The sequence below is a fragment of the Mastigoproctus giganteus genome, chromosome 10, assembly GCF_048544385.1.
Source record: "Mastigoproctus giganteus isolate SK-2022 chromosome 10, ASM4854438v1, whole genome shotgun sequence".
NCBI lineage: Eukaryota > Metazoa > Arthropoda > Arachnida > Uropygi > Thelyphonidae > Mastigoproctus > Mastigoproctus giganteus.
The window spans coordinates 8,056,945-8,082,362 of record NC_143584.1 but is presented as its reverse complement, the minus strand read 5'-3'; the positions used below and the strand labels follow the sequence as shown (position 1 = coordinate 8,082,362).

The 25,418-nt window shown below is 37.3% G+C and overlaps 1 protein-coding gene across 1 annotated transcript in view; it reads left to right on the top strand.

Annotated features, from left to right (window-relative positions):
* The window catches only part of LOC150078667 (centrosomal protein of 89 kDa-like), a 124,616-nt gene that overhangs the window by 66,552 nt on the left and 32,646 nt on the right, over positions 1-25,418 (top strand). Inside the window, exons 7-8 of the mRNA XM_090383612.1 lie at positions 6,507-6,596; positions 8,090-8,136. Coding sequence (XP_090239738.1) covers positions 6,507-6,596; positions 8,090-8,136 — 137 coding nt within the window. The remainder of the gene's footprint in view (positions 1-6,506; positions 6,597-8,089; positions 8,137-25,418) is intronic.

Sequence of the window (25,418 nt, the reverse complement as noted above, 5' to 3'; positions counted from 1 at the left end):
GATCAGAGGGTAACATTGAGTAATTACAGACCTGTTAATTTAACTTCTGTTCTAGGGGAAAATAATGGAATCACTGATAAAAGAAGTAATGCAGAATCATCTAGACAAAGCCGCAATTATATTTCAAACACAGCATGTGTTTGTTAAGGGGAAATCTTTGTTTGACCAGTTTGATTGGTTACTATGATGCTGTTGCAAAGGATGCAAAAAAATAATTTTGATATATGCGTTTTCAGTCAATGCGAGTTTCAATTAATATGGTTACAAACATTTATACCATTCCTCTATATATGTCCCCTAAAATTTCGAATAATGCAGCCGATTATGAAACAAAAAATTAACAATGCAAAAAAAAAAAAAGACGCCCAAAAAGTTGATGCTGTAATTGAAGAAATTACCGTAATTGGAAAGGATCTTGGTTTTTGAAGATGTTGATTCCTCTAATGTCAGAGTGTGCCTAGATTTGCATTCACAGCCACGGATCTTATAGAATTAGAGCAATAGCATGCCTACAACGAGAAACAAAAAATTGTGACTGAAGGAGAGGAGCGTGTCTCTAAGGAAATTTCATTAAAGGGACTCGAGCAGATGTTTTGAAATTTGGAAACTGTTAAACAACAAATTATGGATTTAAGTCTGAATGTGAAAAGAAGCATGCTAGTTCGCTGAACCCTAGAAAACAGAATTAGCTGCTATCAAAAAATTTTATGAAGAGAAAAAGAAGGCTACAGCTATTTAAATGACAACTGAAAAATATTTTTCTAGAAAGTAGCATATCCATTTTTCACTCATTTCTTTAATAAACTTTTTTTTTAGCTTACTTGCTTTTCATTATTCTTTATATTTCTATCTATGTACACAGTTAAAACGTATTTTAAAGGCCTAAATTAAGTCTTCTAACAAATGTTCCAGAATATCGTGGATGAATTAGAATTTTCCTCATTGGTTTTTAACTTCGATATATATGGTTTCGAGATATACGGTACACACGTTGCATGAATTATCCACATATATTGAGGTTTACCTGTACATGGATTTCTGGAAAGATTTCAATACTGTTACACATTAGGCATATCAGCCCTAACGTCCATAAACTTGGACATTGGGGCTGATATGCCTTCATCAACGAACATTGCTCTTCATGAACTAAAATTATTAGTGGAGCCCCCTCAAGGTTTGGTGTTGGGCCCATTGTTTCTTCTATATTTATCAGTGATGTTGATGAAGGCATATCAGCCCTAATGTCCAAGTTTGCAAATGATACAAAGGTTGGCAGGTGCTTAATGAGTCTGCTACTGCAACAGGATCTAGAAAATTTGGGCAGATGGGCTGAGAAATGGCAGTTGAATTGATAAATGCAAAGTACTGCATAGTGGTAGCAGTAACCCTAGAGTAACATACCAACTGTGTGGTACTACGCTCAGGGTAGTGGAAAATTAGAAAGACCTTGTAATTGTGCAGTTGGTAATTGACCTGGGGTAAATGTGCAGTCGGATATGAAGTTCTCTGAGCAATGCAGACAGGACAACTCATGGTGTTTTGTCAGTGATATACAGGAATTTTGCTAGCAGGGATACAGAGGTGATTGTTCCTTTTTATAAGGCAAGAGTCAGGCCACATCTTGAGTACTGCATACAGGTCTGGAGGCTTCATTTTTGGAAGGATGTGGAGCTGTGCAACGAGTACAGAGAAGGGCAATGAAATTGGCGAGTGGAACAAAAGGGTGTTCTTACAAAGAAAGGTTTCTGTTCTGCAAATTGCAGGATCTGGAGATTAGGTACCTGTGAGGTGATCTGACTGAGGTGTTTAATGGTGGTTTGAATGGATTGAGCAAGCTCAATGCTGATGTGGGTATCTTTCTCTTGATCAGACTAAACACACATGAGAAGGGGTTCAAATTCAATTGAGCAAGGATGGTTGCAGAAAAGATTTACCTTTAGCCAATGGGTGATTGATTATTGGAACAAACGTCCATCTGTTGTGGAATTTGATAGGTTAAATAAATTCAAGGAAGAACTGGACAAATTATTAGAGAGAATGAATAGGTGATATGGGAGGTGTAGCAGTTTTTTTTTTTTTTTTTGTCTAATGCTGTGTAAGCTTGCTTTCTTGCATCTTGTCTTGGTGCATAATAGCCTTTATTGCTAATGTACCAATAAAATCATAATCTAATCCAGCGTTTCTCAAACTGTGTTCCACGCAAAATCATAATTAATAATTAAAAAATTAAAATAAATAAATTTTGCATATTTGTAGCGTACACCACTTTTGTATCATTATAATATTTAACATAATTTTTTTTTTTTTTTTTTTGGTTAATATACTGGCATAGACTAATAATCAAATAGACTGTGGAACACTATTTTGGCGGGCTTTGCATGGAGAGGTATGCGTAGAGATAATGACACCTATGAAAAAGTAGCAATATAGTGATCTAATATGCCAATTGTATGTGATTTAGCCAGGAGTACATGGGTTGAAGGAGAAGCAGAAGCGAACCGATATCATAACTAAACTCACTTCCTTGTATAAATTTGTTTTGATAATTATTAGTATTTCGAAATATTATTACTAAAATATGTGACCATAGAAAAAAAGGAACTTTAAAATGAGAAGCAAAGTACTTCTAGTAGTGCAACTTGCTCAATGAAAACGAACACAATATTGTCACACTTCAAAGTGAGGATGAACAATTGCAGCCTTTTGTTCCCCAAAAATCTGAAGTGAAAAAACAGGAACCACCTAATAAAAGACCAAAACGAAAGTATGATGACAGTTATTTGCATTCGGCTTTACATGTGTTTGAAATAAAGATGCTCTTGATGAACAGTTCGCTGTTCGCTAATAAAATATTAGCAAACAGTTTTTTGGCTCCTGCTAAACTTGTGTTTTGTAAGTGTTCCATGAATATGTTGAACACTGATCTAATTTAATCTAATCTAATTTCTTGCATCATTTATCACTGCTGATGCTAATGCTAAAACTACGTTAGAATACATGCAACATACAAATATGATATATTTAATTCAGTATAGTCATAGTTACCTTATCTTAACCCAGTGGTGGTCATGCCCAAAATATGGTGATGGGTCTCCTGGAAAATGCACGGTGTGTGTGTGGGGGGGGGGTTATTCTACTTAAACAATGGCAGTATTCTATCTTTTGTGAACAGATTACATTACTTATTCTGTGTACTTTTTTAAGTTTTGATAAAAAATTAAAAATTTTAAAAACAGTTTTTACACTTTTTATTTAAAAAAAAATAAATGAAATATTAATTTTCTTGAAAATTGCAAAATAGAAAAAAAAAAAAAAAAAGAAAAGTTTTAGACATTAAAGAGGAAACATCAGTTGCTTGAATGATGCTATCTTTTAAACTGGAAAATGGAAGAGAATTCTTTCATTTTCCAGTTTAAAAGATAGCTAAGTGTGAAATTTCAAACATTCACATTTGCATGTATTTATGTTTATTATATAAAAAAATATTAAAAATCATATTTTATGTATTTGATACATTTTCAGGTTTATTTCATAATTTATTTCAAATTTAGCTTGCTTCACAGCATGCAAAATTTGAAACTGTGTATCTTGCTTCCCTCCATTACATAAAGGTAGTTCTAAGAACCTTTTTTATGTATTGGAGCGAAGCATGAGTTTCGTCATTTTCTCTACCACTGAAGTTGACCGAACAACCATTCATCATTTTGATCACTACCTCTATGATTTCCCCTACCAATTTCATTGGTAGGGGAAATCATAGAGGTAGTGATCAAAAGTACAGTACAGAGTCAACTGGATAGAATTAGAATTCTGAAGGAAACAGCATGGTTTTGTAAAGTGAAAACCTGTTTTGACAGTCAGTCATGAACTTGATGTAGGAAATAATTGACTTTATTTTAGCAAAGCATTCGAATCAGTTCCACATGAGAGGTTGCTGTATATGCTGAAACGTGTACTACAGGGTAGGAAGCAGTGATATTTGATGGATTGGTAATGGACTACTATTGTTCTTGATTTTTTTATAGGTGGTATCAAGAAAAGGATACAGCAGATGATGTCTAGTTCAGGAGAGTCAGCTAATGATCAATGCAAAGGAGTGCTGCAGATGACTTAGATAAGCTCCAGGGATGGTCAGTGAAGGCGGCTGTTTTTAATGCAACAAAATGTAGTCTTACACTTGGCAAATAGCAACTCCAAAATAACTTATATACTTAGTGGAGTTGAATTTAAAAAAGTAGATGAACAGAATTTGGGTGGGGGGGACAAGATTACAATATAAGTATGATGAAGTTCTCCATACGGTGCAGACAGATGGCAAGGAAACCCATTGTGTCCTATCAATGATTTATCAAACAATTGCTTGTTGAGATAGGGAAGTCATAATCCCACTGTATAAGGCAATTGTAAGGCCAAATTCGGAATGCTATCCAAGTATGGAGATCACACCTAAAAAAAAAAGTTATCAAGCTTCTTGAAAAGATAGGCAAAAGGGTATCCATATGAGGAAAGACTTTGAACATGTGGTCTACAGAGCATCGTAACTAGATACCTTTAAAGGGAACCTGATTAAGGTCTAAAAGACAAAGTGGGAAAAGTAAAACAAAAGGGAGAAATTTTTTTTTTTTTTTTTTTAATGCAGTGGAACCAACTGATGTTATCAACAACTTCTTTACCTAGGTAAAAACCAAAAGGAAGGGGATGAATCACATTGGTCCATTAGACACGAACGGTTTAACTGTTGATTGTTCTGCTCAGGTTGCTGACAAACTGAATAGGTATTTTGCATCTGTTCAGATGCCAGAACTGCATCAAATTCTAACAAGGGGCTAAATAATTGTGATAAATTGAGAGGAAAGTGAAAGAGAAATTGTTGAAACTAAACATTAAAAAAAAAGGCATCTGAATAGGGTCTGTCTAATTATATTAAGGAAGGTAAGCAAACCTTTAGTCATAGTATCATGGATTTAGGGAAGATGCCTACGGACTGGAGCTGCACAAATGTGTCCCCAATGCACAAAGGGGATAAAAGGGTGACATGAGTGATTACAAACCTGTTAGACTGACTTCTCTTCCCGAAAAAATAATAATGAACTCACTGGTTGAAGAAGTAATGTAGGATCACACAGTGAGAATGCAATTATACTGTAGTCACAGCATTGATTTGTTAAGGGGTTATCCTGTCTAACCAATATGATTGGTATTGAGATGCAATAGCAAAGTAACTGGATGCAAAATTAATTTTGACATACTTAGATTTCAGAAAAGCTTTTGATACTGTTGCCCATAAAAGATTTCTGTACAAATTGCAGCAGTGTGGCATGAAGGGCAAGTTACTGTTTTGGTAATGTGGCAAGTTACTGTTTTGGTAATGGGAGAAGACAGAGAGTGATTAATAATGGGTACTGCTCTTCTTGGACAAATGTTATTACTAGAGTACCCCAGAGTTCAATGCTGGGCCTATTGTTGTTTTCTGTATTTATTAACAATATTGATGAAGGCATATCAAGCTTAATATCAAAGTTTGCAGATGACACAAAGGTAAGGTGGTTAATGACTGTATCAAGGTATGCCACTGTAAAAAATATATATAAAGATTAGGCAAATAGATTGAGAAGTGGTAGTTGAAATTTAACATTGACAAATGTAAGGTACTGCTAATCAGGACAGCTTGTGTGATTTTGTCAGTAATATATTGGAAGTTTGTTAGCAGGGATTAGGAGATGATTATCACATTGTGTAAGGCATTGGTTATGCCACATCTGGAGTATTGCATACAGGTCTGGAAGCCTAATTTTAGGAAGGATGTGGATGTTGGAGTTGGTGCAGAGAGATTAGTGAGAGGAAAAAAGTGTGCTCTTACCATGAAAGGTTTCAGTTCTGCAAATTATAGCCTCTGGAGACCAAGCATGTATGAGGAAATCTGATTAATCTGTTTGAGACTGAATGGATTGAGTCAGCCCACTGGTGATGGTATCCTTCCTCTTTCTCAGACTATATTCATGTGGGGGCATCAATTGAAATAGCAGGGACAGGAACCAGACAGAAGCTTTCCTGATGAAAGCTGCTGAATGGTTGCTGTGGGGTCAGTCATACAACACAACACCCCATTAAACATGAAACTTACCCCACCATTCATGACTGGCTTAGTAGCATTCATGCCTCCTTTTACAGTGACATTATAATCACTGTAACCTCTGGTGCTGGCAATGCTCAAAACTATGTTATTAAAACCAAATAATATAGGAAAAGCTAAGTTATTAAAACCAAAGTCACATTATGTATTTCTTAAGAACACAATTTTCTTAAAGTGATGGTTAAAAGATTTTCTGAATATACAGGAACTAAAAACAGTGGAAAAATTTGTATATAAACTTTTTGAATAGAGTTTTAGTTTTAATTTTAGTTATTTATAATTGGCCTTCACTGAATGGAAAAAAAATATATAAACATTTTATTAATACTCTTTAGGAATAGCTCATAATAAAATGTTTTCTTGTTTTTTGTAGACTGAAGTTGAAGGTGAATACCAACAGCATCTCAGTTCTACCTTATTAGAACATAGTTTAAATATAGGAAGATTTCAAGAACATTTGAAGGTAAAAATGATTTCTGCAATTTTTTTTCTTACTTTGTTCAATTAAATGTACAGTATACTTTTTAATGTTTCGTTTTTATTTTAATAGGAAGTGAGTCCTCTGTGGCAGTGTAGTGCTTCACTGCTTTTCACTCATTTGGAGTGGTCTAAGTCCCTTTGATGACTGGAGAAATTTCTAAAAGTTTCTTCAATTGGGGTTATAGTTGGTCAGTCTCAGGCAGAGGGAGTAAGGTTTCTGTCCCCTTGAATTATTCTGGTTTTTTCAGCGCATGCAGATTGGCCTATGAGTGCACACTCTTGTACAAACACAATACACAATGGACCAATATAGTCACATTCAGGGATGGACTTTGACTTTTCCGGATTACAAAATATAATCATGTTTATTTCATGTGTTTCTTTACATTCTGGTATGATTATGGTATATTAAAACTGTCACAGTACATAGAAATATAAGGTTTTTGGACCTGTGAATAAATTGGGGATTATGTACTAAGTGGTGCAAATTAACTTTTTTTTTTTTTTTTTTTTTTCAGTACAGATAAATACTCTTTCAACTTCAGTTGGGGGGGGGGGCATTTGTATTTTTGTTTTAATCCTGTAATTTAGTGAACTGGCCACACCAATCCTTCTTTCTTCCAAAGACTATTTACTTGAATAAAAATCTTACATTCTGGGAGATAGGCACTAAAATTTTATATTTGTTAACCTCATTATTTCAATGTTTTGAGCATCCAAACATTGAAATTCTACACCCAAATTTAACATATGAACTGCCACCTATATTTTGAGAGAGGTCCATTCAGTATGCCATAATTTTCATAATGTGCTCAGTGCTACACATTTTACCCTCTCTTACTTTTGTTTACATGTTTTTGGCCGTTGAGAAAGCTGTTGCATTTACCACTAATTTAAAGATGAGGAACAAAAATAGTGGGAATGTCAAATAATTAAAATTCTGTGTATGGGTGTCAGATTATTTTTGGCACATAAATAACGTGTCAACATCAGAAAAGCATGGAAAGCACTGATAAAAGTGAAGCAAATAATCTTAAAATAAATTTATTGCATTTCTAAATAATATGTAAAGTTTTCCTGTTGCCTTGGGTGGTATACATTAATTATTTCTTGTTATGATTATTTGGGAGAACTGTTTCAAAATGCTGTTTTAGGACATTCCAGTAGAAAGGTAGATGTTTATTAAGATATTTGGATTCTGATTTCTGAAAGCTGGCTTTCAATCTTCAGTGCATATTTTCCATTTTATAAAACTTTTATGCCACATAAGAGACTATCCATGATGCCATATTTTTCTAAAAGTAGAAATCTACCCAAATGAATAAGTATTTTGGCTATGACAGTATTTGTAGCATGCTTTGAATATATTAATTTTTTATGTCACATCATATGGTAATGGTAACTATGCCTATAACAGTTTTGATTTCTTTAAAAAAAAAACTGCTGGCTTATAACATTCACCAAATCTCTTTTCAGTGTTTTAAAGAAAGCTTAGCAGAAGATCTCAAGAGAGCTGAAGAAAGGTAAATTTGGAAACATTTTATAGATTTGAATTGCAACATAGATTAAACTCATTATGATAGTGCCAGGTATTATAAGTTTATCTAATATTAATAACCTTAGCATGTAAGTTGGAAAGGTTAGAAAATTGTTCTGTAAAAATGGGTGAACGTGATGCCTCCTTTACAAAAGCAAATTTCAATTTTTTTTGTTGTTTTACTTTTTCTTGGCTTTTAAGGGCTGTAATAACAAATTTAGCAACAAAAATAAAATTATTTTTTAGATACCTAAATTTTTAAAATTATTTTTGTACTTTAAAATACCTCATTATGTAGTATGCTCTTCCGTCAGAGACTGAGTATTTATTTAGTACCATCTTTAGTAGGCTAATGTGCTGGTCTCAACTTAAGGCATAAAATTTACTTTGCTTTTGCACCCCCCCCCCCCAAAGAGATAAACTTACCTTATAGAAGACATGAAATATACAGACACTGTCCTGTATCATGGTTTTAATTGCTATAGTGCCAATTGCAAAACTGCTCATTCACATGGCATATTTCCTTGTTTGGAAACCATGCATGCTCTTTTTTAAATAAAGGTGATATCTTTATGTGCACTGTCATCATCGTCATCCAAATCTGTGGGTGTCTAGGTCATCACAATAGTAGTACAAATCAGTTCTTGACTGATCTGTAATATCATATATTACGTTATGTATCATTCACAATTGTGAATGTAAAGTGAAAGGAAAGCATTACATAATGTAATGCCTTCCATTCACTATTTTATTACTATCCCGTTTCTTTTTTTGATCTTTAGTCCTAATCCAAATAAGCTCTTTCCTCTAATGCTTGCTTGATTGACGCCCCATCAACTTGCACTCCTTGTGGTCTGCTACCATTTCATTTTTTATGTGAATATAACCAATATCCCTTCTCACCTCAGAGAGGGGATATAGATTTAGATATTTGATACCTCAAGATTGTAATATATATTTTTTTAATTTGTAACATGCTCTTACCATTGCTTTCATCTGCAGGATTTATTTAGTTTTCTTAAAATTCTCATTTCTGATCAGTCCCTTATTTCTTCCCCAGCTCTCAGCCAAATAAATTAAAATAGCATTTAAAAAATGAATTTGTTTAACTGGCTTCCTCCACTTCTTTTATTTATTCTACAACTTACAGAGCATCTGTAAAGTCTGGAATCAATGTAAACATTTTACTTTTAAACATAGCTGCATGAACCTTCACCGTGGTTATTTATTCTGGTGCTGTGGGATGATCAGACTAAGATTTATCAGTAATTGAACTTGTTTCCTTAAATTTTTTCAAAGATTTTGCTGCTGCAGATTGAAATATGGGCAATATAAATCTGCATCACAAAGAAAAATAAAAATTAAATTAAAACTAATTATTTTTTAAAGATAAATCAGTTTACATTGATTGCAGATTTTGTGGATACTGTGTATTGTGTTTTATTTTTAAATATAATCTTACATTTCCTTTAAAGGCTTATGTTGTTCCAGTTTTTAGATATTTGCTCTACACTAAATTTTCTTCTCTTCCAATTTTCATAACTTGTTTTTGTGTAACTAATTTTCGTGCTGAATTGTCTGCAACCTTTATCTAATTATTTAGAGATTCCCAAGGATCTTGCAAGCAACAGCAAATATCATCTGCATATAATAATGATCCAATTTTTACATCTACCTCACTAATTCACATTCTTTTATTAAATAGATCAAGTGTTATAAAAAGAAGTGGGGATAAGGTGTGATCCTTCCTTGCTCTGAGTTTAACCATAAACCATTGAAATTGAAGACAGCATTTTCCAATGCTTCCTTCAATCCTCAATATTTCTTCCCCATCCATTTTTATACAAACTTTTAGCCCACATAAGAAATTATTTATCCTCAATGCCATATTTTTCTAAAAGTAGATATCTGCCTTTAAAACCTTTTAATGAGCAGATTTTAACGAGAAAATTTCATTAAAGGTGAAATAATTTTGACAAGGAATATGGATAGATTGGCATAGGCAGATTGTTTATAGGAAACAATGGGTCTTAAAGGATAATCTTGTTTATGGAGTTTGACTATTCCAAAAATGTTTGGGAGATATTACTGCATATACCTATTTGCAGGAGGGTGTGTAAATTAAATTGTTTGTTGGCTCTGAGTCTTCTTAGGATCCCATCAAGTTCATTTTTAAGTTTGTTAATGTTAAACGTGTTGCAAATCTGTATGTCGTTGAAGCTGATGGGATGTGTAACATTTTCTTTATATATGTATTTTTGTCCATGATTGCGATGGTGTCGCCTTTGTCTGCATTTTGCATTACAATTTTCGGAATTTTCATGAAGTGTCTTGTATGTGGGTTAATTGTTGTTGGTGAATATTAGGTTAACTAGTTAATTGGGAGTTAAAAACAGCATTGGTTTCATGTATGATACGATATTTATCTGGGTGGTTGTCAAGTTTAGTTTGTATTTCAATCATGGCGTCTTTAACTGGGTAGTGGTTGCTGTTAATGGTGAAATTGAATCCATATTCTAGACTAGAAAGTTCAATGAACAATGCAAATCTATCCATATTCCTCGTCAAAATTATTTCACCTTTAATGAAATTTTCTCAGTTCAGAGTCTACAATACAAAACAGGCACACAAACGTATAACTTCCATGACCATATCTGAAAACGATATTCTCGCGTCCTTCGACGTCGTCTCCCTATATACAAACGTACACATCGAAACCATGCTATTAGCTCTTAAAGAACTATTAATTAAAGACGACACTTTGACAAAATGTACAGACTTAAACGTTAATGACATTTTAGAAATCACATCACTGTTACTTGATGCCAAACAATTTAAATTTCAAAATAACATACAACAAATTTTTGGCCTCCCCATGGGCCTCGGTATCTCTGCCTCTTTATCCGAAATCTACCTCGCTTCAATAGAAGCGAGGTAGATTTCGGATAAAGAGGCAGAGATACCGATTACTGCAACCCTTTCCCCCAGGGATTAAACTATATATGAGATACACGGACGACGTCCTCCTAATAGCTGACAAAACCACTATCAATACTTTACTGAACACATTTAATACAACACACGAGAGACTCAAATTTACCCTCGAAGTAGAAACCGATAATAAAATTAATTTTCTAAACCTCACTATATACAAAATAGGTACATCTTTAGGCACTAAAATATACAGAAAGAACACACATACAGGTAAATTCTTACATTACCACTCGCACCATCCTCTATACATCAAAAAAGCAGTTCCATACAATCAGATATACAACACTATCAAACATAGTCACACACAAACAGACCTATCCGTAGAATTGCAATACCTCACCAAAAAAAATTCATCGACAGGAAATACCCATTACAACTAATAAAAGAAACCATTACCAAAGTCCATAATAATACTAATAACCCAAGCAAAATTAATAATCACGTGAATAAGAATAAGATACACAAACCCCTTATCATCCTCCCATACCATCAATAATATACTAGACAACTTCAACAGATTTTTAAACATACAGATATCAAATTAATATTCACATCTTATAAAAAATTAAGTTCTAAATTCAATTCATACAAGACAACATAAGAGTATGGGACACAAGATCATAATAACATTATATATTTGATTAGATGCCAATCAGATTGTGAAGTATGTTACATAGGCAGTACAACAGCAAAATTTGGGACATCAAAAATTTCTAACACGCGTGCATACTACTACTTTAATAGCTTTAAATCTAATTTAGCAAGTACAGAACTAACACAACAAGTTCAATCTTATAATCATAACCCATTCAGCGATCACAATAGTTAAACTAAATTCCAGTTATAAAATCCTTCAAAACGAAGCCCTCATCATTGAGTGGTTTAAGTGCCATCATCATCATCAGCCATTTTCAATCCACTGCAGGATGAAGGCCTCTCCAGCAACTTTCCAGTTCCTTCTGTTTTGAGCACTGGCCATCCATTTACTACTCGAAAACTCATGAATTTCATCTATCCATCTCCGCCTTTGTCTTCCAGGTTTTCTTCTAGCTCCTCTTGGGTACCATTCTGTTATTTTCTTAGTCCATCTGTCATCATGTCTTCGAGCTATGTGTCCTGCCCAAGACCATTTTAGTTCTTTAGTTTTGATAAGAATGTCCTTTACTTGAGTTTGCTGCCTAATCCATGTGTTTCTCTTCTTATCTAACAGTCTGATTCCCAATATGATTTGTTCCATTCTTCGCTGTGTAGTTCTCAGCTTCTCTTCCATTCTTTTGGTGAGTGCCCAGGTTTCACTTCCATAAGTCATGGTGGGGAGTATACATTGATTCATTATTTTACGTTTCAGACAAACTGGGATATTGCTCTTCAGTATGTGACTATATTTCCTGAATGCTATCCATCCAAAATTTATTCTTCTCTTGACTTCCAGCCATTTATCATTATTACAGCTAATAACTTGTCCCAGATAAGTATATGACTCCACCTTTTCAATTACTGCTCCTTCAATCATTATTTCCCTTTCCGTGGCATACTTGTTCATCATTACTTTTGTTTTAGCCATATTCATCTTTAGTCCAAAATCCTTACTAACTGTGCATAACTGATTAAGATTTTCCTCTAATTCTTTGGGATCGTGGCTTATGACCACAATGTCATCTGCAAATCGTAAATGGTTTAGGTACTCTCCGTTCACATTGACTCCTTTCTGCGACCAGTCTAATCTTCTGAAAGCTTCCTCAAGGGCAGCAGTAAACAGCTTCGGAGATATTGTGTCTCCTTGTCGAACTCCTTTCTCGATTTTAAATTTGCTACTGTCTTTGTCTAGTCTAATAAAGGATGTAGCACTCTCATATATTTTCTTCAAAATCATAATATATGGAGTATCTATGCCTTGTCTTTCCAGTGCCCGAAACATTGCCTTATGCTGTATGGAGTCAAATGCCTTTTCATAATCCACAAATGCCAGGCATAATGGTGTTTTATATTCATTTGCTTTCTCCATTAGCTGTGATATTACGTGAAGGTGATCCATAGTTGAGAATCCTGTCCTAAAGCCAGCTTGCTCTTTCGGTTGATTCTCATCAAGTATTCTTTCTAATCTGTTAGTAATGACCCTTGTGAACAACTTGTAGATATGGGATAACAAGCTAATTGGTCTATAATTTCCAATTCCTGATTTATCTCCTTTCTTATGCAGCAAAACTATGATTGCATTATTCCACTGCTTAGGCATCACACCTTTTCTAATGCACTTTGTGAAGAGCCTTGCCAGTTTTTGTGTTATGTCTCTTCCTTCCAATTTTAACAACTCTACAGTAACTTCATCTTCCCCCGGGGCTTTCCGATTCTTCATTTTCTTCAATGCATGTTCTACCTCATCGGGAAGAATATCGGGTATGTCGTATGTGTTGCTACTTTGCAATCCATCTTCCCCACTGCTGGTATCATTCCCTCGCTCCTTGTATAATTCTCTATAGTAGTCTTCTGCTATTTGAATTATGCCTTCTCTGCTGTTTATAAGTACACCATCGCTATTCTTCAGTTTCAGTATCACTTGTCTTCCTGTATTACTGCTCATGGCTGCTGATTTAAATCCTTTGTTTTCCCTTAATGCTTGTTCTACTTTTCTTGTGTTAAATCTTCTTATGTCCTCTCTGAGTCTCTTTCTAATGGCTTTGCATAACTCAGTATACTCAATTTTCTCCCTGTCAGTGTTTTTCTTGCTCTTCATTTGTCGTCTTTGGTTCATCATGACAAGTGTTTCTTGACTAATTTTTTCTTCTTTGGATTTCTGTTTCCCTATAGGTTTCTTGGGCTTTATCACTTTCAGAAAGTTGTAATATTCCTCATCGATATCTTGGTCCTGAGCAGTTTAAGTGCCACACATCACTTAACATACTAAACAAAAAGATTCCTGCCAACTTCTCGACTATTTGGAATTTAGCACGTATTAAGTTTCCACGTGCACTGAAATGCATTTCGGGAACTCAACCTTATATAACACACTCGCACGCTATCCCCTCCCCATTATAGCTAACTGAAGACGATTTCAAAAGTCGCTCGTGCATGGCTATTAGCTTTTATCTCACTTAATTTAATGTATTTTAATTAGACAACCATAGAATCGAAGGTGCACTTTCCTTTCTTAGGAAAATTTTTAAAGTCCATAACTTAGATTTTAAATTTATAATCTCTGTAATTATTAGAATCTCTTAACCACTATGCACATGGCCAAAATTTCAACCAACTAAGCGGATTACTATGAGGTGAGTGCTGAAAAATTAAGCTAAGCTATACCTGCGATCTAGTCATTACATCACAGCACATAAGGACTTCTAAAAATATCATCAATTAAATTTAGGCTAAAATTGTCTCAGAGTAGAGCAGCAAAGCAAAGGGCTCAAATCAGTGGGAATGCTTTGGTTTTTTTTTGGTGGGGGGGGGAATTCCAAAGGCAATTCTCTGACAAATTAGGGCTGTATCAGGTGTGTTACATATGCTCTTTTTCTGAAGCTGCCTCTAGCAGGAAAGAATACAGCCAGGTGCCTTTCTGTGTGTTCATTGCAAAGAGGGTGCCTCCGTAGCCAGGTGGGCAGGAACAGCAGTGCGTAGCACATGCTTCTTGATTAGACTGTGGTTCAAGCCTGTGACCACCAAATATGGAGGAAGCGGAAAGGTCAGGGAATGACCACCACATATCTCCAGAGCAATATAGCCTTAGTTGCTAATGCTCCTAAAAACCAAAACAAACAAATTGCAAAGAGCATGAGAAAGTTTAGTGCAAACTCGGAGTTCAGATGAGATTATATGAGAGCTTGAAGAATATGGTTGATGCCTTGGAAGGATTAAAACAAAAGGACCCATCAAGTGCTCAGCTGCCCAACCCAGCACTGCTTGAGATTGTTTCAGTATGAGACAACACAAAGACGTCCTCCACAGTAAAGATCCTTAAGTCTCAGAGGAAGCAGGTAGACTCAATTGTCAGAGAAATGGGAAATATATTGTGCAAAAAGTACAAGTGGAATAGGATCAGGGTATGTCTGTTAGGGGCCAAAGGATATGAAAAACAGATATCACCATTTAAGAGCACATTTAAGGGCGCTGACTCTATTTAAAAGTTACAGCTGACAGTTACAGGCTCCGCAAAAACGATAAGTGTTTGCCTTTTATTTACATGATTGTTGTTTTATATTGTACTTAATACGTAGTCATATAGTTATAGTTACGCTGGTTATTTTTTATTTTAATTTAGATAAAGAGTTTTTGTGGATTTTACTTACGATAGGTAAAACCGTTATTTTTGTTCGATTTTTGTAGCCATTGTTTTTGTATATAGGGAATTCAAAGTTTTTGTAGGGAATTCAAAGTTTTTAATTGAGGTAGCTAGGTAGCTCTAACGCATAATTATATAGTAATACGCTTCACTGTTTCTATTTCATAGTTTCTATTCAAATACTACTGACATTTAATGTATTGATTTTATTAATTTAAACTACCATGCCCCGAACTAGAGCAGCAAAGCAACGGGCACAAAGTGGCAGGAGTGTTGTGACTCGGGGGAGAACTGAGGGGGGCGATTCTCCAACGCGTCACAGCCTAAAAAAATGTACAACTTGTGAAATGTTTGCCGAACTCTCTGGAACGGAACATGATATTGCCATGGGGGATGTCTTTGTGTGTGCGCGATGTAAGGAGTGTAAGGAAATCAGGCGACAACTCAGCGTTGTTATGGGCCTATATGAGAGTTTGAAGGACAGGGTGGATGCCCTCGAAGGAAATAAATTGAGGGGCCCATCAAGCTCTCAGCTGCCCACATCAACGCCAGAGCGTGCACTTGGTCATCACGCAACACAGCGGCAACCCCCAAGGCAGAATGCGCTGGTCCCACAGGAACTATTAGTTGTTGGTGACTCTATTGTCAGGGAAACGGGGAACATGCTATGTAAAATGGATAGGTGGAACAGGACCAGGGTATGTCTGCCAGGGGCAAAGGTTGATGACGTTGTAGAGCGGATATCATCTTTCAAGGGCACAAAAGGTGATATAGTTGTACACGTTGGCACTAATGATATTAAGAGTAGGAGACCGGCAGAATTACTCAACAAGTACAGGTCACTGTTGAAAAAAAGCCGAGAATTAGGGTTGAATTTAAAAGTGTCTGCAATTCTGCCCAGACACGATAGGAGGGAGTATATGATGAGAGCCTTGTCGATCAATTCGGCCCTGGAAAGATTGTGCAAGGCTCAAGGGGTAGAATTTTTTTCAGCCTGGACTGTACTTGTTAACAGGAGAGATTGCTTCTACAGGGATGGGATACACTTAAATAGAAAGGGTGCAAGAATATTTGCTGATGCTATCGAGGCAGTGTTAGGTGGGTCGGAAAACTGCTAGTTTGGGGGGATACAAAGACTAATAGTTTAACAGTAACCGCAGGCAGAGGTGAAGGTGATTCTTGCACAACTTCTATTAGAATAAGAAGCGACCTGGAGCGAGGGGTGTTGGGGGTTTCAGGGACGGATGGCAGTCATCCTGGAATAGTTGGGTATATGGGATGTGTTAGGGTAACGAGGAATAGGCATAGGAGCATGTATGCTTGCATGTATACCAATGCTAGAAGTATAGTAAATAAATTTGATGAATTTGAAGTGTTGGTCAAGACATCAAAGGCGGATATTGTTGGGATAGCAGAGACGTGGTGTCACAAAGATATAAGGAATGCAGAACTGGAATTTGGGGAGTACAATGTGTACAGAAAGGATAGACAGGACAGAAAGGGAGGAGGTGTTATGCTGTTAATTAAGAAAAACATAAAATCAAGAGAAGTGCATCCAGTTGATATAGATAGACAGTGCACTGTTGAGTCAGTTTGGTGTGACATAAGCACTGCAAAAGCAAAAATAAGAGTAGGAGTGTGTTATAGGCCTAATGACTCGAATGAGTACAATGAACAATTGTACAGAGAAATAGAGTGGGCCAGTAAATCAGAATGTCTTATAATGGGGGATTTTAACTTCCCAGATATTGACTGGAACTTGTGGGTTGGTCACTCACACACTAGTCAGACTTTTGTGGATTTATTGGATGATTGTTTTCTGCAGCAGCATGTTCGAGAGGCAACCAGAGAAAGTAATACTCTTGATCTGGTTATCAGCAGTGATCATTCGTGTATTAAGAATTTGCAGATAAAGGAACCACTAGGTGGCAGTGATCACAGTGTGCTGAAGTGGGATTTACTCAAAGAGGTAACTACCGTCAGGGGTAAAGGAAAGGGTTTTTGCTTCCGTAAAGGGGAGTACAGTGGTCTCAGACAGTTTTTAAATTCTGTACAGTGGGATCGACTGACGATGTTCCAAACAGTAAATTCTAAGTGGGAAGCATTCAAGGAATTAATCGTGGAAGCTACTAGACTTTTCATACCGATGAAGAAATATTGTTCAAGGTTTAGGCCTAAATGGTTATCAAATGAACTAATGAGACTCGTGACAGAGAAGAAAAATGCATGGGATGCATATAAATTATCAGGCGACGCAGAAGCCTGTAGCAGATATAAGCTAGTCTGTAATCAGGTCACAAAGGAGGTTCGGCAGGCAAAGGCGGATTACGAGAAATCTTTGGCAAAAGATGCTAAGAAAAACAGCAAGGATTTCTTTACTTATATAAACTCTAAAAGGAAGGGGCTGAATATGATTGGTCCACTTGACATCGATGGTTCGACTGTTGATGATCCTGCTCAGATAGCAAACAAACTGAATGAGTATTTTGCATCTACATTCACACGTGAGGAATCATTACAGTTTGAAAATGGAAGAAGGTTATCAAATTGTAGCAGTGTGCTTAATGATTTTGTAATAACTGAGAGCAAAGTGGAGGAGAAATTGTTGAAGTTAAACATAAGAAAGGCACCTGGGGCGGATGGGATCTATCCAGTTATATTAAAGGAGGCGGCAAAGCAACTAAGCAAACCCTTAGCCATAATTATGAGAGCATCCTTGGACTCAGGAGAGGTTCCCACGGACTGGAGATGTGCAAATGTATCCCCAATTCACAAAGGAGGTTCGAAGGGTGACACGAATAATTACAGACCAGTTAGTTTAACTTCTGTTCCGGGTAAAATAATGGAGTCACTGGTTAAAGATGCATTGCAGGATCATCTAGACAAGACTGCAGCAATAATTCAGACACAGCATGGGTGGGTTTGTTAAGGGAAAGTCTTGTCTGACAAATTTGATTGGTTATTATGATGTGGTCACAAAGGAACTGGATGCAAAAAATAATTTTGATATCATATACTTGGATTTCAGGAAAGCTTTTGACACTGTTGTGCATGGAAGACTACTGTACAAATTGGAGCAGAATGGTATTAAGGGTAAGTTGCTGCAATGGATAAAAGGATGGTTAAGTGGGAGAAGACAGAGGGTGGTAATCAATGGGTGCTGCTCTTCGTGGACTAATGTTATTAGTGGAGTCCCACAGGGTTCGGTGTTGGGGCCACTGTTGTTTTGTATATTTATCAATGATATTGATGAAGGTATATCAGGCTTAATGTCGAAGTTTGCAGATGACACGAAGGTTGGCAGGGTTGTTAATGACAGTAATGGCAGTGTGCTACTGCAACAGGATCTAGATAATTTGGGCAGATGGGCTAAGAAGTGGCAACTGAAGTTTAACCTTGACAAATGCAAAGTACTGCATATGGGTAGAAGTAACCCCAGAGAAACGTACCAACTGTGTGGTACTACACTTAAGGTGGTAGAAAATGAAAAAGACCTGGGAGTAATTGTGCAGTCAGATATGAAGTTTTCTGAGCAATGTAGACAGGCTGCTAGGGCAGGTCATGGGGTTTTGTCAATGATATATAGGAATTTTGCTAGCAGGGAAAAGGAGGTGATTGTCCCTCTGTATAAGGCAATGGTCAGGCCACGTCTTGAGTACTGCGTACAGGTCTGGAGGCCTCATTTTAGGAAGGATGTAGATTTGCTTGAGCGTGTACAGAGAAGAGCAACACGATTGGTGAGGGGAATGAAGGGATCCTCTTACCAAGAGAGGCTTAAGTTCTGCAAATTGCAGTGGCTGGAGACTAGGCACCTGCGCGGTGATCTGATTGAGGTCTATAAGGCCTTGAATGGGTTGAGCACGCTGAATTCTGATGGGATCCTCCCACTTGTTCAGAATACGAACCTACGGGGACATAAGTTCAAATTAAGAAAGGATAGATGTAGAATAGATGTGCGGAAATTTGCCTTTAGCCAGCGGGTTGTTAATTGCTGGAACAAACTTCCATCTGTCGTTGTGGAAGTTGATAGGTTAAATAAATTTAAGGAGGAATTGGACAGGCAATTGGAGGGTATGGTGTGATTTTTTTTTTTTTTTTTTTTTTTTTTGGCTGATGCTGCATAAGCTCCTACACTGCTTTCTTGCATCAAGTGCCACTACTACTACTACTACTACTACTACTACAAAAGGTGATATTGTAATACATGTTCGTACTAATAATATTAAGAGTAGTAGATATAGAGATTTAATTAGCAAGTACAGAGCAACATTGAGAAAAAGCCTTAGGAATGAAAAATTGAAAGAATTAGAAATGAAATTGAAACTGTCTGCAATCCTGCTCAGGCACAATAGAAGGGAGTACATGGTAAGAGCTTTGTCAATGCTAATGCTTGCTTTCTTGCATATGATGCAAGCTTATACAGCATCAGCCAAAAAAAAAAAAAAAAAAAAACCTTCCATCCAGTCACTCCAAATGTATATCTAGTTCAGCCTTAAATTTATTTAAGCTATCAACTGCCACAACAACAGATGAAAGTCTATTCTAGCAATCAACCAACCACCTGCTGGCTAAAGGCAAACTTTTGCATATCTATTCTACAACTGTCTTTCCTCAATTTGAATTTATGTCCCCTCAGGTTCTTAATCTGAGCAAGCGAAAGTATCCCATCAGCTTTGAGCCTGCTCAAACTATTCAAGGTCTTATACACCTCATTCAGATCACCTTGCAGGTGCCTAGTCTCCAGCCACTGCAGAACTTAAGTCTCTCTTGGTAAGATTTTTTTTTTTTTTTTTTTTTTAATTTGGTTTTTAGGAGCATTAGCAACTAAGGACATATTGCTCCGGGAATGTGCGGTGGTTATTCCCTGACCTTTCCGCATCCTCCATATTTGGTGGTAACAGGCTCGAACCCCGGTCTAATCAAGAAGCGTGTGCTACACACTGCTGCTCCTGCCCACCCAGCTACGGAGGCGCCTCTCTGTAAGAGCACCCCTTTGTTCCTCTTACCAATCTTTTACCCTTCTCTGTACTCATTCTAGCAACTCTACATCCTTCCTAAAATGAGTCCTCCAGACCTGTATGCAGTACTCAACATATGGCCTGACCATTGCCTTATACAAAGGAATAATCACCTCCTTGTCTCTGCTAGCAAAATTCCTATATATCATTGACAAAACTCCATGTTGGGCAGTCTGTCTGCACTGGTCAGAGAACTTAATATCTGACTGCATAATTACCCCAGGTCTTTTTCATTCTCCACCTCCCTGAGTGTAGTACCGCACAGTTGATCCATTTCTCTTGGGTTACTGCTACCCATATGCAGTACTTTGCATTTGTCAATGTTAAACTTCAGTTGCCACTTCTCAATCCATCTACCTAACTTTTCTAGATCCTGTTGCAGTAGCATACTGTCTTTTTTCTTTCATTAACAACCCTGCCAACCTTTGTATCATCTGCAAACTTGGACATTAAGCCTGATATACCTTCATCAATATCATTCATAAAAACACAAAGCAACAATGGGCCCAGCACCGAACCCTGGGGGACTCCACTAATAACGTTAGTCCACATAGAGCAGTGTCCATTTATTACCTCTTTATGCCATCTCCACTCAACCATCCCTTTATCCATTGCAGCAACTTGCCCTTAATGCCATACCGCTCCAATTTGTACAGCAGTCTTCCATTTGTAACAGTATCAAACGCTTCCCTGAAATCGAAATATATGATATCAAAATTATTTTTTTTGCATCCACTTCCTGTGTGACCACATTGTAGTATTCAATCAAATTTGTCAGACAAGACTTCTCCTTAACAAACCCATGCTGTGTCTGAACAATTACTGCACTCTTGTCTAGGTGATCCTACATCTCTTCTTTAACTAGCGACTCCATTATTTTACCCGGAACAGAAGTTAAACTAACTGGTCTGTAATTACTCGTGTCACCCTTTGATCCCCCTTTGTGAATTGGGGACACATCTGCACATCTCCAGTCCGTGAGAACCTCCCCTGAGTCCAAGGATGCTCTCATAATTATGGCTAAGGGTTTGCTTAGTTGCTTTGCCGCCTCCTTTAATATAACTGGATAGATCCCATCCACCCCAGGTGCTTTTCTTACGTTTAACTTCAGCAATTTCTCTTCTACTTTGCTCTCAGTTATTACAAAATCATTAAATATCTTGCTACAATTTGATAACCTTCTGCCATTTTCAAACCTTAAAAATAATTCCTCACGTGTGAATGTAGATGCAAAATACCCATTCAGTTTGTTTGCTATCTGAGCAGGATCATCAACAGTCGAACCGTCGATGTCAAGTGGACCAATCAGATTCATCCCCTTCCTTTTAGAGTTTATATAAGTAAAGAAATCCTTGCTGTTTTTCTTAGCATCTTTTGCCAAGGATTTCTCATAATCTGCCTTCGCCTACCTAACCTCCTTTGTCACCTGATTACAGATTAACTTATATCTGCCATAGGCTTTAGAGTCACTTGATAATTTATATGCATCCCATGCATTTTTCTTCTTTGTTACGAGTCTCATTAGTTCATTTGACAACCATTTAGGCCTAAACCTTGAACAATATTTCTTAATACGTATGAAACTTTTAGTGGCATCCACGATTAATTCCTTGAATGCTTCCCACTTAGAATTTACTGTTGGTAACATCGTCAGTTGATCCCACTGTACAGAATTTAAAAACTGTCGGAGACCACTGTACTCGCCTTTACAGAAGCAAAAACCCTTTCCTTTACCCCTCATGGTAATTAAATCTTTAAGTAAATCCCACGTCAGTACACTGTGATCACTGCCACCTAGTGGTTCTTTTATCTGCAAATTCCTAATACATGAATGATCACTTCTGATAACCAGATCAAGAGTATTACTTTCTCTGGTTGCCTCTCGAACATGCTGCTGCAGAAAACAATCATCCAATAAATCCACAAAAGTCTGACTAGTGTGTGAGTGCCCAACCCATAAGTTCCAGTCAATATCTGGGAAGTTAAAATCCACCATTGTAAGACATTCCGATTTACTAGCCCACTCTATTTCTCTGTAGAATTGTTCATTGTACTCATTCAAGTCATTAGGCCTATAACAAACTCCTACTCTTATTTTTGCTTTCACAGTGCTATGTCACACCAAACTGACTCAACAGTGCACTGTTCACCCATGTAAACTGGATGGACTTCCTTAGATTTTGTGTATTTCTCAACTAACAGCATAACCCCTCCTCCCTTCCTACCCTGTCTATCCATTCTGTACACATTCTTCCTTGGACTCAGGGGAGGTACCCATAGACTGGAAATGTGCAAATGTGACCCCAATTCACAAAGGAGGATCAAAGGCTGACACAAGTAATTATAGACCTGTGAGCTTAACTTCTGTTCCAGGAAAATTAATGGAGGCACTGGTTAAAGAAGCACTGCAGGATCATTTAGACAAGACTTCAGTTATAGCTCAGACACAGCATGGTTTTGTTAAGGGGAAGTCTTGCCTGACCAACTTGATTGGATACTATGATGCAGTCACAAAAGAACTGGATGCAGAGAATAACTTTGATATTATATACTTGGATCTTAGAAAGGCTTTTGATACTGTTGCACATGGAAGACTGCTACACAAATTGGAGCAGTGTGACATTGGAGGCAAATTGCTGCTATGGATAAAGGGGTGGTTGAGGGGGAGAAGACAGAGAGTGGTAATCAATGGACACTGCTCATCGTGGACTAATGTTATTAGTGGAGTCCCTCAGGGCTCAGTGTTGGGTCCATTATTGTTTTCTGTATTTATAAATGATATTGATGATGGTATATCAAGCTTAATGTCCAAGTTTGCAGATGATACAAAGGTTGGCAGGGTTGTCAAGGACACTACTGACACTATGCTGCTGCAACAGGATCTGGAAAGGTTGAGCAGATGGGCTGAGAGGTGGCAAATGAAGTTTAACATTGACAAATGTAAAGTACTACACATGGGAAACAGCAACCCCAGAGCAACGTATCAACTCTGTGGTACTACACTGACAGTGGTAGAGAATGAAAGGGACTTGGGGGTGGTTGTGCAGGCAGATATGAAGTTCTCTGAGCAGTGCAGACGGGCTGCAAGAGTAGCTCATGGAGTATTGTCAATGATATACAGGAATTTTTCCAGCACGGATAAAGAGGTGATTATTCCCTTGTATAAGGCAATGGTCAGGCCACACCTGGAGTACTGTATACAGGTCTGTAGGCCTCATTTCAAGAAGGATGTAGAGCTGCTGGAACGAGTACAGAGAAGGGCAACAAGATTAGTGAATGGAACAAAGGGGTGCTCTTACGAAGAAAGGCTTAAGTTTTGCAAATTACAGTGTCTGGAGACTAGGCACCAGCGAGGTGATCTGATAGAGGTGTATAAAGCCTTGAATGGTTTAAGCATGCTCAATGCTGATGGGATTCTTCCTCTAGCTCAGAAAAATCACCTGAGAGGGCATAAATTCAAATTGAGGAAAGACAGATGTAGGATAGACGTGCGGAAATTTGCCTTTAGCCAGCGGGTGGTTGGTTGGTTGGTGGAACAGACTTCCATCCCTTGTGATGGAGGTTGATAGCCTAAATAAGTTTAAGGCTCAGCTGGACAGGTATTTTGAACGAACAGAGGGGTGAAGTGGAAGTGGGTTTTTTTTTTTTTTGGCTGATGCTGCATAAGCTTGCTTTCTTGCATCAAATGCCTCTACTAATGCTAATGCTAAATTGTACTCCCCAAATTCCAATTCTGCACTGCATATATCTGTGTGACGCCATGTCTCTGATATCCCAACAATACTGCCTTTGATATCTTGATCAGCACTTCAAATTCATCAAATTTATTTTTTATACTTCTAGCATTGGCGTACATGCACCTGTTCTTACTCTTAGTTATCTTAACACACAGCCCATGTATTTACTTCTCCCATGATGACTCCCAGCAGCTCTTGAAATCCCCAGCAACTTGCTCTCTAGGCCACTGTATAATCTTAGGCTGCTGCTCATTACAATAGAAGCAGCGCAAGAATCACTTTTGCCTCTGCCTGTGACTACTGTTAATCTTTTAGTTTGTGAATCCTCCAAGCCTAGCAGTTTTCCAACCCACCTGTCACTGTCGCGATAGCATCAGCAAATATTCTTGCACCCTTTCTATTTAACTGTATCCCATCCCAGTAGAAGCAGTCTCTCCTGTCAACAAGCACAGACCAGGCTGAAAAAAATTCTAGCCTTTGAATCTTGCACAATCTCTCCAGGGCCAAAATGATTGACTCATCATATACTCCCTCCTATTGTGTCTGGGCAAAATTGCAGACACTTTCAAATTTAACCCTAACGCTCGACTTTTTTTAAACATTGACTTGTACTTGTTAAGTAAATCTGTAGATCTCTTGCTCTTAAGGTCATTAGTGCCAACGTGCATAACAATATTACCCTTTGAGCCCTTAAAAGATGATATCTACTCTACAATCTCATCAACTTTTGCTCCTGTAAGACATACCCTGGTCCTGTACCACCTATCATTTTTGCATAATATATTCCCTGTTTCCCAGCCAATTGAGTCACCAACAATAACTAGCTCCTGTGGGACCAGTGCATCCCACTTTGGAGATCGCTGCTGTGTTGCCTGATGCTCAGGAGTGTGCTCTAACGTTGAGTTGGGTAGGTGAGAGCTTGATGGGCCCTCATATTAATTTCTTCGGGGCCATCTACTCTACACTTCAAACTCTCATAGATACCCAATCAGAATGCTGAGTTTATACCTAATTTCATCAAAGTCTCTGCACTTAGCACACACAGAGACATATCCTCTTTGGATAGATCATGTCCTGTTCTAGAAAGATCCACAAAAATGTAACGTTTTGCAACATTTTTTTAGACTGTCATGCATTGGAGAATCTCCCCAAGCCACAGCACTCCCGATAATCTGTGCACGTTGCTTTGCTGCTCTAGTCTGGGTCATGATTCCATTAAGTACAATTTAATTAACAATGAAAT